General features: G+C 46.6%; 1 protein-coding gene across 1 annotated transcript in view; it reads left to right on the plus strand.

The window, feature by feature from the left end:
* The window catches only part of SLC35F1 (solute carrier family 35 member F1), a 357,501-nt gene that overhangs the window by 335,612 nt on the left and 4,482 nt on the right, over positions 1-17,407 (plus strand). Inside the window, exon 7 of the mRNA XM_066591135.1 lies at positions 2,854-3,008. Coding sequence (XP_066447232.1) covers positions 2,854-3,008 — 155 coding nt within the window. The remainder of the gene's footprint in view (positions 1-2,853; positions 3,009-17,407) is intronic.

Genomic DNA, 17,407 nt, shown 5'->3' on the forward strand with positions numbered 1-17,407 from the left:
AGTTAGGTAATTTAGGATACAGTTACATTATTTTGTGTGCTGATAGGTCATTCTCATAGGGAGGTATTTGTGAGGTAGCTATGAGATCATTCACCCGGGAGGAACTTCCCTTGAGCATGCTCTATTCATTCTTGAAGTGTTGTCCAAAGAGAATACTTCATGTGTTTCTCTCCAGCCATTTCCTGTCCCTTTACACAAAGACATTCCTGGATAAGTTCTCTACTGGTTAGAACCAGTTTGACCAGTTTATGGACACAAAGCACTGCTCCTTCAATTCTTGTGGAGGTGGGGGGCGATGTTCCCTTCCCCCAGAGGATTAGATTAGAGACACAATATAGCATCTTCACACTTGATAAAAGTACAGAATATACAGACAAAATGGCAAACCTTTCAGCCATCTCCCACACCCAGCTACCATTTCTTTGCCCAAAAATCTTTCCCTGCGCTGCACTGCTATGTCATCAATAACGTGTCCTTGGCATAGAAGAACATTATCAGTGGCAGGGTGGTCACGTGGTCCAGAAAACATGGGGGTGTTACATATCCTTAACAGCACACTGGGTCATTGTCCTGCAGGTGGGGCATTTAGCCAAAAGCAGTGGTCCACATTTCATGATAGCCCCAAGAGTTGTGGGACATTCATCCATGCCTGTCCCCTCCTCACCCCCTCCTTCTTTTTCTTACTTTACCTCTTCGTACCACCTTTCAACACCATCCACAATGGCACAGATATACTTATGTGACAAAACCCAACCTCCATACAGCGGTGCATGGGGTAAATGCCAAAATCCTGTCCTAAAACTCATATAACATAGTATGTCTGGGGAATTGCAGCCACATGGCCAAAGAGCTGTTGACGGCTCTGTGGGTCCAGGCTGACACATGGCTGACCTTGCACAATCTGAAGCCAAACAAGATCAAGTGTGACAAGGGGGACAACCTGCTGGCTGCCTTCCGCCTTAGCAATCTTACACATATATTTTGCCTGGCCCATGTGATGAACCTGGTAGTGCAGTGCTTCTTAAACAATTACCAAGGTTTTATATCCATTGCTGGAGAGGCTAGGAAAGTGTAGTCACACTCAGCGTTCACACCCAGCTACCTCTCATCTGGGAGAGGTGCAGCTACAGTTCAGGCTACTACCCAACAGGCTAATTTTTGACTTGCCTACATGGTGGTATTACGCATTGTATATGTTGCAGAGGCTAAGGCAGCAGCAATTACAGAGTACCAGGGGGTATATACTATTAGCAGACACTGTATGGAGGTTGGTCACTCTATGCCCATGGAGTGGCTGCAGATAAAAGACGTGTGTGCCATTTTAGCCTGCTTTGATGAAGCAACCAAAATAGTCAGTTGTGATTATGCATTGAGCAGTATGACCAGCCCTGCTGTCTGCCTGCTGGAACAGATGCTTCATGGCCTCAGATACAATGATGTGTTGATGCCACAAGAGGAGAAGGAAGAGATACCAATAATCCCATGTGTCTGGCCAATCTGGCATTACTTAATATCGCAGGAAGGGTGGCTTCAGGCAAGAAAATGGGGTGTCTTTGGGCAAGATAGAGGGGTGTCTTCTTCAACACGTTTCTCTGCCCATTGGGAAGTATAGAGGAAGAAGAGGAAGGAGACAACACAGGTCCAGTGGCAGGGAAAGGCGCTACACAATGTTCCTTCCATCCATCACTAACCCCAGCTATTCTACATGGATGGTGGGACCAACCAGAGGATACTCTAAGGCCTAACCCTGAGGAATATGGGCCATCAGCCTCAGATACTTTGAGGCATATAAGTGCTTTTATGCTGCATTGCTTGCAGAAGGACTGCCACATAGCCCACATTAAAACATCAGATAATTACTGGGTGGCCTTCCTCCTTGATCCCCACTACAAGGCCAAAATGACAAATTTAATTACGGCAGTGGGCAGAGACCACAAAATGCAGCACTATTAGGACAGACTGTTAAACAGCTTGAACATAGCATTTCCCTATGACCATGGGGATGCATCCGCAATTGATCGCAGGTCTGCAGCTCATGGTGGATGAGCAGGGAGCAGCCGCAGCAGCACCAAGGAGGAGTGGTGTGGAAATGTTTTTTCAGTCTATTGCAGCCTGCCATGTTTTCTTCTCCCAAAACGAAAATTTTGTAAAGCACAACAAACAGCTGTAGCTCTATAACTGTTCCTTGGAGAAGGCTCATGCTTGGCTGTTCTGTTCACCTGGTAGATTTTGTACTTTGCATACTTTCTGATATTGCCTTTAAAACAAGCACCACACCTGCTTTCTTGTATAACAACATTTTTTTGAAGCTCTATAGCTGTTCATGCAGTAGGTCCATTCTTGAGTGCTGTGTTCATCTTACAGAATTTGTTCTCGTAAAATTGATGACACTGCTTTTAAAACAAATTGGCCATCCCAGTTCACAATGATTTTTGTGAAATCAGCCTGATACCAACACAAATCGATTATTCCACTAATCGCTCATCACTATCATTGAATTTGTAATGTTAAAGTGAAAACATTGGTTGGTTGAAAATGGAAAGATCAAAACAAAAATTCAGTACTTCCTGGGGTAATGCACTTGAACTACTGTCAATATGAGTATCTCATTACAAGCAGAATACTTATTCTTGAGTGGGATTCTCATTTTATCTGAATCTTATACATCTGGTTCAATCCAACTGGCATTTAGAATTCCCCAAAGGAATAAAAAAAATCAAGTAAATGGGCACGAGCTGCAATACCAAGCACAGCCCATAGATGAGAGTGACACTGTTTCTCAGATACTAAGAAAAAGCGAAAATACCTATCCACTTTTGAATCTTTGCTAATTGTAATGTCTTATTTCCACAGGTCTATTGTATGTGGGATTCACCGCCTGCATGTTTGGCCTCTATAGCTTCCTCCCTGTGGTTATAAAAAAAACAAGTGCCACTGCGATCAACCTCTCTACATTAACAGCAGAACTGTACACCTTTTTCTGCGGTCTCTTCTTATTTCACTACAAGGTGAGTTAAAGTGGAGTCTCTGTTTCATGCAATGTTCAACATGTACTTACAATAGAAACAGATTATAAATAAATTGTAACAGGATTACACGTTTCTGGAAATGGAATATATTCTTAGAGCATAAATGATAAGTTAGAACCTATGAAAATACAGAAAATAGCACCATATCCAGTGCAATATGCTAGTAACGCTTGTCTTTGAAACCTTAGCGTCATGACAAATGATTCTGTATGCCCCTCACATTCCTGGAAGAATACAAAGTATATTCTTGTCCTTTCGTATTGTTAAAATATTCCCGACATCATGCATTTTACAGTAACAATTTCTTGTAGGTGAATTTCATTTAATACCTATCCTACTGGAGGCGAGATATAAGGTTATTCTGATACACCAATGTATAGTTTCCCTGCAGCTGTATTTTCGCTTTGTAAGGCTCACAATGACAATGCAAAAGGTCATTTACAAACCACTAAATCGGCTGGCAAACACATTTCTTTGAGGCAATGCTTCTACCTTCCTTCTCATGCTGCACTATAACAGCCATACTCATATGGCACACAATATTCATTTTATTTGTTCTGGTTTTTTCTCAATAATGATGAGTCTACATGTACGGATATCTGAGACCAAAAGATAAAGCAGTGCTTCCAGCATGGTCCATAGTCACCCCCATAATACATAATAATAAATCGATAGTTACTCCATAATATCAATATGCGAACAAAGAAAAGGAGTATCACACTATCAAAGAATTCAATAAGCCTTTACTAGGCATATAAAACCACCAATGTAAAGACATGAATACAGAAGAGAGAAGGATCCAGATACACTCACTTTGGGTATTGGGAACACCAATAGAAACTAATGGTAAATATCTAAAAAATATTGCACAATTCCCATGCTAATACAAATTTATAGAATGTATACCAAGGGGTCACAACCTACCAATAGCAGTGATGCGCATTTTGCCAATCTTCCTCAGGAAGGCACACCCCTCTTAAGAAAGATTCAGGAAACGTGCATTGGAGTTACATGCATCACTGATATGGCTAGTTTGTGACCTTTGGTATATATCTTACATATTTGTATTAGTGGGTTGTGAACTTTTATATACATTCTATGTATTTGTATTAGCATTGTGCAATATTTTTGAGATGTTTACTATTAGCTTCTACTGGTGTTCCCTGATACCCAGAGTGAGTGTATGCTTACTTTATCTGGATCCTTCTATCTTTTGTATTCATGTCTTTAAATAGATGGTTTTATTTGTCTAATAAAGGGTCATTGAATTTTTTGGTAGTGTGATACTACATTTTTTGTTCCCATTTACTAATATTTGAACTGGCTGCAGCTTTTTGAAATTTTTAAAGATCATGTCCAACTATAAACTATTGATGTCCTATCATCAGGATAAGACATCAATAGTAGGTTGGTGGGGGTCCATTGCCTGAGACCCTTGCTGATCAGATGTTTGCCAGGCTGGTGTACTTGTGCACTGAGCTTGATTTCTGCAGGAAGCAGACAGCTCCATTCTTATTGGGGGGGGGGGGGGTCAGGCTTGGTATTGCAGGCAAAGTTCCCATTCATTTCAATTCAGTACACAAGTGCACCGATCGGAGGAAAAGCTGATTGGCAGGGGAACCCCACCAATCCACTATTGATTACTTAACCTGAGTATAGGCCATCAATAGTTTACAACCGAATAACCTCTTTAAGGCTATGTCTACCTTGGTAACCTTTTTTATATTGTCACACTGCAGGTAAAATTAAAAATGTTACTTTACAAAATAACTTCATTAAAATGCACTACTATTTTGTGAATGTGGCTCCTACACAGCTTTATGTGTCTGCATGGTAAAAGACTAGAAACAAAAATTGTTAGTCTAATCTTGCAGCCATACTTCCCTCCATCTCTCCCCTTCTTTCTGCTAACTTACATGCAACAGGTAAGCTAGAAACAGGGAACAGATAGAGGACATTGCGACTGCAGGACCAGACTACACAGGGACTGTCTGTAGTCTGTTACCATGGAGACCCATAAGGGCTAATTCACACGATCATGACTTTGGCGCATATTACCCGCAATGCATAGCCACATGATACGTAGTGAATGGAGTCAATGAAAGTGCAACCATGCAGCGTGAGACACTTTATTTTTCTATGGGCAACATTTTGTATGAGGTATTGCCGCCCATACATTGCGTATGGGCGGCAATACATATGTAGCCCCGCTATAAAACAGTGCAGGGAATTCTTTAAAACAGATAACGTCACACTGTGTAAGACCACGTGCGTGAGATATGCTGTCATGTGCAGTGCACTCATTGTCATACATGCCGGCTTACAGTGATCAGTAAAACGCAGCATGACCCACGCAGCGTTTTACGTACACGGTCGTGTGAATGAGACTTAAGTCTACATAGGGGCTGTAGTCCTGAAACAGAAACTTTGTAATAAAGATTATTTGCAAAGTTGTTTCATGCTTTCACTTTATATGCATTTGAGTAATAAAAAAGGGTTGAACGGTACGGTCTACTTGTGTTATTTCAAATCAAGGAATAAATGTAGTCTCGTTGGCACCATTCACACTATGTATATAACAGGGTGCACATAAAGCAAATGGGGCCAACATGGTAAGATTGCACATGTAAGGCGGAGCGTTTTTATGCAGCCATTTTAGCCACGATAAAAAACATTGACCATCTGAAGCATTGGACTCCAATGTATTCATTCAGATGACCAATTTGTAGCTGTGTATAAACGTTGCAGTCAAAAAGATAGAACATTCGTGACCGAATACAGCGGCCAATTTTCTACGCGGCTGGAAAAGATAGGTCTTGCCCTATCTTTTGACTGGTATGCGCTGGCAGCTCCCATAGACTCCTGTGGAAGCTGCTAAAAAGGGAAGGAGAGTTTAGCAGCGTCCAATGAAATGAAAAGCTTACAGCCGGCTCTATTGAGCCATTGGAAGTAATTCTGAGTATTTATGCCAACCAAAGGAGTTCCAGGTCGCGGCATATATACCGCATCCAGCTGTCTGAGTGGATGAGAAAGCACTTATTTTAGCCGAGACATGATTGCGGCTTTTACCCGTTCATGCGTGGCCAGCATAAAAATGCATTACCCGTGTAAATGAGGCCTTAACATGAGGTCACCCTCTACCGTACAAGGAAATGCACTGTGCCTGGTTCTTGCCTTTCTGCTAATAGTATATCTAATGGCAATAACTGCTCATTGAGAATAGGATAGAGCAAACCTTCAAAGTGGGTACGTCATGAGTATATTCTGCCCTATTCAAGGGCCCCATAATAGATGCATGTCATGTCTGATGGGTTATTATTAGAGATGAGCGAACACCAAAATGTTCGGGTGTTCGTTATTCGTAACGAACTTCCCGTGATGCTCGAGGGTTCGTTTCGAACAACGAACCCCATTGAAGTCAATGGGCGACCAGAACATTTTTGTATTTCGCCGATGCTCGCTAAGGTTTTCATGTGTGAAAATCTGGGCAATTCAGGAAAGTGATGGGAATGACACAGTGACGGATAGGGCAGGCGAGGGGCAACATGTTGGGCTGCATCCTAAGTTCACAGGTCCCACTATTAAGCCACAATAGCGGCAAGAGTGGGCCCCCCCCCCTCCCAACAACTTTTACTTCTGAAAAGCCCTCATTAGCATGGCATACCTTTGCTAAGCACCACACTACCTCCAACAAAGCACAATCACTGCCTGCATGACACTCCACTGCCACTTCTCCTGAGTTACATGCTGCCCAACCGCACCCCCTCCCCCCCACAGCGCACACCAAAGTGTCCCTGCGCAGCCTTCAGCTGCCCTCATGCCACACCACGCTCATGTCTATTTAGAATTGCGTCTGCCATGACGAGGGACCTCAGGCATACACTGCAGAGGTTGGCACGGCTAGGCAGCGACCCTCTTTAAAAGTGGCGGAGCGATAGCCCACAATGCTGTACAGAAGCAATGAGAAATAGAATCCTGTGCCACCGCCATCAGGAGCTGCACACGTGGGCATAGCAATGGGGAACCTATGTGCCACACACTATTCATTCTGTCAAGGTGTCTGCATGCCCCAGTCAGACCGGGCTTTTTAATTCATAGACACAGGCAGGTACAACTCCCTATTGTGAAGTCCCTGTCGACCCACAGCATGGGTGGCTCCCTGGAACCCACCGGCGGTACACAGAAATATCCCATTGCATTGCCCAACACAGCTGAGGTAGTAATGTCGTGCTTAATGCAGGTGGGCTTCGGCCCACACTGCATGCCCCAGTCAGACTGGGGTTCTTTACAAGTGGACACATGTAGGTTTAACTCCCTGTGGACCCACTGCCTGGGTGGGTGCCAGGAAGCCACCGGCGGTACATAGAAATATCCCATTGCATTGCCCAACACAGCTGAGGTAGTAATGTCGTGCGTAATACAGGTGGGCTTCGGCCCACACTGCATGCCCCAGTCAGACGGGTTCTTTAGAAGTGTACAGATGTATTAAAAACTCAGTGTGCACCTACAGCATGGGTGGCTCCCTGGAACCCACCGGCGGTACACAAAAATATCCCATTGCATTGCCCAACACAGCTGAGGTAGTAATGTCGTGCGTAATACAGGTGGGCTTCGGCCCACACTGCATGCCCCAGTCAGACGGGTTCTTTAGAAGTGTACAGATGTATTAAAAACTCAGTGTGCACCTACAGCATGGGTGGCTCCCTGGAACCCACCGGCGGTACACAAAAATATCCCATTGCATTGCCCAACACAGCTGAGGTAGTAATGTCGTGCGTAATACAGGTGGGCTTCGGCCCACACTGCATGCCCCAGTCAGACTGGGGTTCTTTACAAGTGGACACATGTAGGTTTAACTCCCTGTGGACCCACTGCCTGGGTGGGTGCCAGGAAGCCACCGGCGGTACATAGAAATATCCCATTGCATTGCCCAACACAGCTGAGGTAACGTCAGCTGTAATGCAGGTGGGCTAAAAATTAATTTGATTACACTGTAGGCGAGGGCCCACAAAAATTGCTGTATCAACAGTACTAATGTACATCCCAAAAATTGGCCATGGCCAGCCAAGAGGGCAGGTGAAACCCATTAATCGCTTTGGTTAATGTGGCTTAAGTGGTAACTAGGCCTGGAGGCAGCCCAGTGTAACGAAAAATTGGTTCAAGTTAAAGTTCCAACGCTTTTAAGCTAATTGAAACTTATAAAAATTGTTCTGAAAAATTATTTGAGTGAGCCTTGTGGCCCTAAGAAAAATTGCCCGTTCAGCGTGATTACGTGAGGTTTCAGGAGGAGGAGCAGGAGGAGGAGGAGGAGGAATATTAGACACAGATTGATGAAGCACAAATGTCCCCGTTTTGGATGGTGAGAGAGAACGTAGCTTCCATCCGCGGGTGCAGCCTACGTATTGCTTACGTATCGCTGCTGTCCGCTGGTGGAGAACAGAAGTCTGGCGAAATCCAGCCTTTGTTCATCTTGATGAGTGTTAGCCTGTCGGCACTGTCGGTTGACAAGCGGCTACGCTTATCGGTGATGATTCCCCCAGCCGCACTAAACACCCTCTCCGACAACACGCTAGCCGCAGGACAAGCAAGCACCTCAAGGGCATACAGGGCTAGTTCAGGCCACGTGTCCAGCTTCGACACCCAGTAGTTGTAGGGGGCAGAGGCGTCACCAAGGATGGTCGTGCGATCCGCTACGTACTCCCTCACCATCCTTTTGCAGTGCTCCCGCCGACTCAGCCGTGACTGGGGAGCGGTGACACAGTCTTGGTGGGGAGCCATAAAGCTGGCCAGGCCCTTAAAGACTGTTGCACTGCCTGGGATGTACATGCTGCTCGATCTACGCACATCCCCTGCAACATGGCCCTCGGAACTGCGCCTTCTGCCACTAGCGCTGTCGGCTGGGAATTTTACCATCAGCTTGTCCGCAAGGGTCCTGTGGTATAGCAACACTCTCGAACCCCTTTCCTCTTCGGGAATCAGAGTGGGCAGGTTCTCCTTATACCGTGGATCGAGCAGTGTGTACACCCAGTAATCCGTAGTGGCCAGAATGCGTGCAACGCGAGGGTCACGAGAAAGGCATCCTAACATGAAGTCAGCCATGTGTGCCAGGGTACCTGTACGCAACACATGGCTGTCTTCACTAGGAAGATCACTTTCAGGATCCTCCTCCTCCTCCTCCTCCTCAGGCCATACACGCTGAAAGGATGACAGGCAATCAGCCGGTGTACCGTCAGCAGCGGGCCAAGCTGTCTCTTCCCCCTCCTCCTCATCCTCCTCCTCCTCCTGTACACGCTGTGAAATAGACAGGAGGGTGCCCTGACTATCCAGCGGCATACTGTCTTCCCCCGCCCCCGTTTCCGAGCGCAAAGCAGCTGCCTTTATGGTTTGCAGGGAATTTCTCAAGATGCATAGCAGAGGAATGGTGACGCTAATGATTGTAGCATCGCCGCTCACCACCTGGGTAGACTCCTCAAAATTACCAAGGACATGGCAGATGTCTGCCAACCAGGCCCACTCTTCTGAAAGGAATTGAGGAGGCTGACTCCCACTGCGCCGCCCATGTTGGAGTTGGTATTCGACTATAGCTCTACGCTGTTCATAGAGCCTGGCCAACATGTGGAGCGTAGAGTTCCACCGTGTGGGCACGTCGCACAGCAGTCGGTGCACTGGCAGCTTAAAGTGATGTTGCAGGGTGCGCAGGGTGGCAGCGTCCGTGTGGGACTTGCGGAAATGTGCGCAGAGCCGGCGCGCCTTTACGAGCAGGTCTGACAAGCGTGGGTAGCTTTTCAGAAACCGCTGAACCACCAAATTAAAGACGTGGGCCAGGCATGGCACGTGCGTGAGGCTGCCGAGCTGCAGAGCCGCCACCAGGTTACGGCCGTTGTCACACACGACCATGCCCGGTTGGAGGCTCAGCGGCGCAAGCCAGCGGTCGGTCTGCTGTGTCAGACCCTGCAGCAGTTCGTGGGCCGTGTGCCTCTTATCGCCTAAGCTGAGTAGTTTCAGCACGGCCTGCTGACGCTTGCCCACCGCTGTGCTGCCACACCGCGCGACACCGACTGCTGGCGACATGCTGCTGCTAACACATCTTGATTGTGAGACAGAGGAGGAGGAGGAGGAGGAGGGTGCTTTAGTGGAGGAAGCATACACCTCCGCAGATACCACCACCGAGCTGGGGCCCGCAATTCTGGGGGTGGGTAGGACGTGAGCGGTCCCAGGCTCTGACTCTGTCCCAGCCTCCACTAAATTCACCCAATGTGCCGTCAGGGAGATGTAGTGGCCCTGCCCGCCTGTGCTTGTCCACGTGTCCGTAGTTAAGTGGACCGTGGCAGTAACCGCGTTGGTGAGGGCGCGCACAATGTTGCGGGAGACGTGGTCGTGCAGGGCTGGGACGGCACATCGGGAAAAGTAGTGGCGACTGGGAACTGAGTAGCGCGGGGCCGCCGCCTCCATGATACTTTTGAAGGACTCCGTTTCCACAACCCTATACGGCAGCATCTCAAGGCTGATGAATTTTGCGATGCGGACGGTTAACGTTTGAGCGTGCGGGTGCGTGGCGGCCTACTTGCGCTTGCGCTCGAACACTTGCGCAAGCGACGGCTGAACGGTGCGCTGAACTACACTGCTGGATGGGGCCGAGGACAGCGGAGATGAGGGTGTGGGTGCAGGCCATGAGGCGGTAGTGCCTGTGTCCTGAGAGGGGGGTTGCATCTCAGTGGCAGGTTGGGGCACAGGGGGAGAGGCAGGGGTGCAAACCGGAGGCGGTGAACGGCCTTCGTCCCACCTTGTGGGGTGCTTGGCCATCATATGTCTGCGCATGGTGGTGGTGGTGAGGCTGTTGGTGTTGGCTCCCCGGCTGAGCTTTGCGCAACAAAGGTTGCACACCACTGTTCGTCGGTCGTCAGGCGTCTCTGTGAAAAACTGCCAGACCTTAGAGCACCTCGGCCTCTGCAGGGTGGCATGGCACGGGGGGGCGCTTTGGGAAACACTTGGTGGATTATTCGGTCTGGCCCTGCCTCTACCCCTGGCCCTGGCCACCGCACTGCCTCTTGCAACCTGCCCTGCTGATGCCCTTGACTCCCCCTCTGAAGACCTGTCCTCCTGAGTAAGCGTTGCACACCAGGTGGGGTCAGTCACCTCATCGTCCTGCTGCTCTTCCTCCGAATCCTCTGTGCGCTGCTCCCTGGGACTTACTGCCCTTACTACTACCTCACTGCAAGACAACTGTGTCTGATCGTCATCGTCCTCCTCACCCACAGAAAGTTGTTGAGACAGTTGGCGGAAGTCCCCAGCCTCTTCCCCCGGACCCCGGGAACTTTCGAATGGTTGGGCATCAGTGACGATAAACTCCTCTGGTGGGAGAGGAACCGCTGCTGCCCAATCTAAGCAGGGGCCCGAGAACAGTTCCTGGGAGTGTTCCCGCTCCTGAGCAGGTGTCATTGTAGTGGAGTGAGGAGGCTGGGAGGAAGGAGGAGCAGCAGACAGAGGATTCGGATTGGCAGCAGTGGACGGCGCAGAACTGCGGGTAGACGATAGGTTGCTCGAAGCACTTTCTGCCATCCAGGACAGGACCTGCTCACACTGCTCATTTTCTAATAACCGTCTCCCGCGTGGACCCATTAATTGGGCGATGAATGTGGGGACGCCAGAAACGTGCCTCTCTCCTAATCGCGCAGCAGACAGCTGCGACACACCTGGATCAGGAGCTTGGCCTGTGCCCACACCCTCACTTGGCCCTCCGCGTCCTCGGCCACGTCCACGTCCACGTCCTCTAGGCTTACCCCTACCCCTCAGCATGCTGTATTACCAGTGATTAGATTTCCCAGGCAGGAAATAAATTGGCGCAAGACTGCAGGCCAAATATAATTTTTGCCCTTTTTGGAAAACGAAAGGCCCCACTGCCTCTAGTGAATGAATTATCTAAGTTTAATAACTGCGCTGTGTCCCTGCTTATGTGTCACAGAACGTGAGGGTAGCAGAGTTATTAACTGTGGCAGAGCAGGTATTTTTTTTCCCAATTAAGGAAAGCAAATGGCGAAGCCAGCAGTAAAGCGTAGCTGGCTGCGTATGATTTAGCAATGTTTTTCACGCAGCTCACACGTCTCCACAGGCGTAAGGACGGACACAGGCTGGACAAATAGATTTCTTTTCAGTTTTTTCCCACCAACAGGCAGCACTGCGTATATTCAATGAACCTGCGAAGTTTAATAACTGCGCTGTGTCCCTGCTTATGTGTCACAGAACGTGAGGGTAGCAGAGTTATTAACTGTGGCAGAGCAGGTATTTTTTTTCCCAATTAAGGAAAGCAAATGGCGAAGCCAGCAGTAAAGCGTAGCTGGCTGCGTATGATTTAGCAATGTTTTTCACGCAGCTCACACGTCTCCACAGGCGTAAGGACGGACACAGGCTGGACAAATAGATTTCTTTTCAGTTTTTTCCCACCAACAGGCAGCACTGCGTATATTCAATGAACCTGCGAAGTTTAATAACTGCGCTGTGTCCCTGCTTATGTGTCACAGAACGTGAGGGTAGCAGAGTTATTAACTGTGGCAGAGCAGGTATTTTTTTTCCCAATTAAGGAAAGCAAATGGCGAAGCCAGCAGTAAAGCGTAGCTGGCTGCGTATGATTTAGCAATGTTTTTCACGCAGCTCACACGTCTCCACAGGCGTAAGGACGGACACAGGCTGGACAAATAGATTTCTTTTCAGTTTTTTCCCACCAACAGGCAGCACTGCGTATATTCAATGAACCTGCGAAGTTTAATAACTGCGCTGTGTCCCTGCTTATGTGTCACAGAACGTGAGGGTAGCAGAGTTATTATAACTCTTGGAGAGCAGGTATTTTTTTTCCCAATTAAGGAAAGCAAATGGCGAAGCCAGCAGTAAAGCGTAGCTGGCTGCGTATGATTTAGCAATGTTTTTCACGCAGCTCACACGTCTCCACAGGCGTAAGGACGGACACAGGCTGGACAAATAGATTTCTTTTCAGTTTTTTCCCACCAACAGGCAGCACTGCGTATATTCAATGAACCTGCGAAGTTTAATAACTGCGCTGTGTCCCTGCTTATGTGTCACAGAACGTGAGGGTAGCAGAGTTATTATAACTCTTGGAGAGCAGGTATTTTTTTTCCCAATTAAGGAAAGCAAATGGCGAACCCAGCAGTAAACCGTAGCTGGCTGCGTATGATTTAGCAATGGTTTTCACGCAGCTCACACGTCTCCACAGGCGTAAGGACGGACACAGGCTGGACAAATAGATTTCTTTTCAGTTTTTTCCCACCAACAGGCAGCACTGCGTATATTCAATGAACCTGCGAAGTTTAATAACTGCGCTGTGTCCCTGCTTATGTGTCACAGAACGTGAGGGTAGCAGAGTTATTAACTGTGGCAGAGCAGGTATTTTTTTTCCCAATTAAGGAAAGCAAATGGCGAAGCCAGCAGTAAAGCGTAGCTGGCTGCGTATGATTTAGCAATGTTTTTCACGCAGCTCACACGTCTCCACAGGCGTAAGGACGGACACAGGCTGGACAAATAGATTTCTTTTCAGTTTTTTCCCACCAACAGGCAGCACTGCGTATATTCAATGAACCTGCGAAGTTTAATAACTGCGCTGTGTCCCTGCTTATGTGTCACAGAACGTGAGGGTAGCAGAGTTATTATAACTCTTGGAGAGCAGGTATTTTTTTTCCCAATTAAGGAAAGCAAATGGCGAACCCAGCAGTAAACCGTAGCTGGCTGCGTATGATTTAGCAATGTTTTTCACGCAGCTCACACGTCTCCACAGGCGTAAGGACGGACACAGGCTGGACAAATAGATTTCTTTTCAGTTTTTTCCCACCAACAGGCAGCACTGCGTATATTCAATGAACCTGCGAAGTTTAATAACTGCGCTGTGTCCCTGCTTATGTGTCACAGAACGTGAGGGTAGCAGAGTTATTATAACTCTTGGAGAGCAGGTATTTTTTTTCCCAATTAAGGAAAGCAAATGGCGAACCCAGCAGTAAACCGTAGCTGGCTGCGTATGATTTAGCAATGTTTTTCACGCAGCTCACACGTCTCCACAGGCGTAAGGACGGACACAGGCTGGACAAATAGATTTCTTTTCAGTTTTTTCCCACCAACAGGCAGCACTGCGTATATTCAATGAACCTGAGAAGTTTAATAACTGCGCTGTGTCCCTGCTTATGTGTCACAGAACGTGAGGGTAGCAGAGTTATTAACTGTGGCAGAGCAGGTATTTTTTTTCCCAATTAAGGAAAGCAAATGGCGAAGCCAGCAGTAAAGCGTAGCTGGGTGCGTATGATTTAGCAATGTTTTTCACGCAGCTCACACGTGTCCACAGGCGTTAGGACGGACAGAGGCTGGACAAATAGATTTGTTTTCAGTTTTTTCCCACCAACAGGCAGCACTGCGTATATTCTATGAATAATAACTGTGTTGTGGCCCTGCCTATACAATTCTTTCCCTGCAGTATCAATGGAGGGTGGAATGCTCTGCAGAGGCGATTTTGAGAAGCCCAAAAAAAATGCAGCACAGCCAACAGCAGCCTGGACAGTACTGCACACGGATAAATATGGCCCTAGAAAGGACCGTTGAGGTTCTTGAAGGCTACACTCACTCCTAACACTCTCCCTGCCTATGCAGCACTTCTGTCCCTAATGCCAGGTGCAACGGTCTGCAGAGGCGACTTTGAGAAAAAAAAAAATCCCACTGCTAACAGCAGCCAACACACAGCTATCAGTGGCCCTAATAAGGACCTTTGGGGGGTCTTGAAGCCTACACTAACTACCAATTCTTTCCCTACAGCAGCTCCGGTATAAACAGCACTGTCCCTCATCTAACTCACACCGCATCTGAGGCGAGCCGCGGGAGGGGCCGACTTTTATATTAGGCGAACACCTGATCTCGCCAGCCACTCACAGCAGGGGGGTGGTATAGGGCTTAAACGTTGCAGGGGGAAGTTGTAATGCCTTCCCTGTCTTTCAATTGGCCAGAAAAGCGCGCTAACGTCTCAGGGAAGGAAGTGAAAGTAACCAGAACACCGCATGGTGTTCGTCACGAATAACGAACATCCCGAACACCCTAATATTCGCACGAATATCAAGCTCGGACGAACGCGTTCGCTCATCTCTAGTTATTATACTAAATGGCACAAAAAAAACAATTTTTTCTAGCTGACAAAAAATACTGCAGACTCAGTTATAATGAGCATTGTGCATAGAGGCAAATACATCAGTAACTGCAATTCATGGATCTTATGTAATTGCTGTGAGAAGGAATGATACAATTTGGATACTATGCAGTTTAGGCGGCGTTACCTTCTAAAGCTGACTTGTTATCTGAATGTGCTGACCTTAACTAGGGCAGTATAATCAGCTGACAGATGTGCTTTAAGAAAAGTTATATACTATACCAAAAATTCTAAAAAATACCCAGACAGCAATGGAAATGGTCTGTAATCTTCAGATGTAGCCCCTGTAAATCTACAGTATAGATTTGTGTTACCTTTTTTATCTTCTCCTAGATGTATTCACCCTTTTTCCGAAACGGATTGTAGAAGAAGGCAGATGTGATGCCGATGGCATCTAGTCATAATACATCTGTCACTTATCTAATGTGGGCTGTAAATGGAATCTGTACCTGACTAATAGACCTATATTTGTTTGGATGGCAATTAACAACTATATATATATGTGCATTGATAGGTTACAATCATTACCCAGTTCAACCTTTCTTAGGCATAGCCATTGGTTCAGAGGGAGAAGGCAAAAAAGGGCAATAGTGGCCAATTTCCTAACCTACAGAAAATGTCCAACACAAAACATGTTGTTAAGCTAGCCTTACATCAATTACATCAGTCAATAGAGATAGTCAATACATGTTTAAGTTCTGCAACAGATTTTCCCATGATTTGATGTTTTGGATGACACTTCAAGGCTGAATGCACACGGTCGGGTCGGATCCCGCAGTGGAATCCGACTCTGGGCCCGGCCTGCGTACCTCTCTGGATTCTTCTATAATCTGTAAAGCGGTACATGTGCAGTACTGATTATGCCACGTTGGCGATGGCGCAAATTCTGCGACCCTTTGCGATGATGATTGAGGAAGGACCACGGATCGGACAGCTTTCATTGACTTCAATGCGGAATCCTTACTGAAATAGAAAATGCTGTGATTTTCCCTCCGTGATTTTTGCTCTTGGACATGGAAAAGTGATTTTCCATAGCATGTTTATGGGCAGTATTTGCTGCAGAATTCGTAGGCGGGCACCCGCTCCGAATTTCGCAATGCGATTACACCCTTGTGCGTTGGGCCTTACTATAAAGACTTCCTTATCATACTGTGGATCAAACGAAGGCTTTCCTTCAAATGAACATCATCTATAATCTATTCCACATTTTATAGAATAAAGATGCTTTCTTTATATTTGCCCTCTAAAGCACATTTTTAATGTGAAAAGCTAAATGTTCCCATCTTTAGTTATAATAGAATGTATTGTTTTATCAGTATAGGTACAATCCTTTGAGCACAGACACTTTTTTTTACTTCCAATTTTGTGCTGCTCAAAACTGTACCCCACGTTCAAGATGTGGATTAAACCTTTCCAATCCACTGTCTGACCTCTGAAGACATTATGATTCAAGGCTGTACAGCTCCGATGTTGGAAGACATCCGTCGGGGTTCTCGTACTGTATATTGCCGGCCTCTCTGCTGTCGGTGCCTGTCCAACGTGTCACCTCATGCAGTACTGGCTTTAGCCAGCATATAGCGCCATTGTATAATAGCAGAAAAGAGTAAGCCCCCTAGGAAAACCAGGATACAAATTGGATTGGAAAGGGTTAAAGGTGCTTTTATTGTTCGAATAAAACCAATGATGTCAGAGTTCGCTTGGCAACCTGTTTATACAAGCAGATAAATCGTTTGCTCATTCACTCACTAAATCGTTCAATCATTCAAGCAAATGAGAACGCCTGAGCGATCCGTATTTAAACCAGATGATTAGCGAACGAGCCAACGATGATTTTCATGCTTGCATGAAATGAACAATGAACGGTAAGCAAACAAATTATCGTTCATCGCTCGATCGTTGGCTGTGTTTACACTGAAAGTTAGCATACATTTTTTTGAACACTAACCGTTCTTTGTAAAAAAGGCCTTTAGGAGTGATCTACAGAGGGACAATATTATATTTGATTTTGGGGCTTTTATCTTTTTATACAGACAGAGATTTGACCTCCTTTTGCAGCTGCTGCTTGGCATTGATTGTTGTAGTTTAGCTTCCTATAAACTGTGTTAAGGAATGTTTGAGGGTATTAAACTTCAACGTCATTTAGTTCCTACTTGCAATTTATTTTTTTAACAAAGTAAGATAATGTCCA

Source organism: Eleutherodactylus coqui, chromosome 1, assembly GCF_035609145.1.
Source record: "Eleutherodactylus coqui strain aEleCoq1 chromosome 1, aEleCoq1.hap1, whole genome shotgun sequence".
Taxonomy (NCBI): Eukaryota; Metazoa; Chordata; class Amphibia; order Anura; family Eleutherodactylidae; genus Eleutherodactylus; species Eleutherodactylus coqui.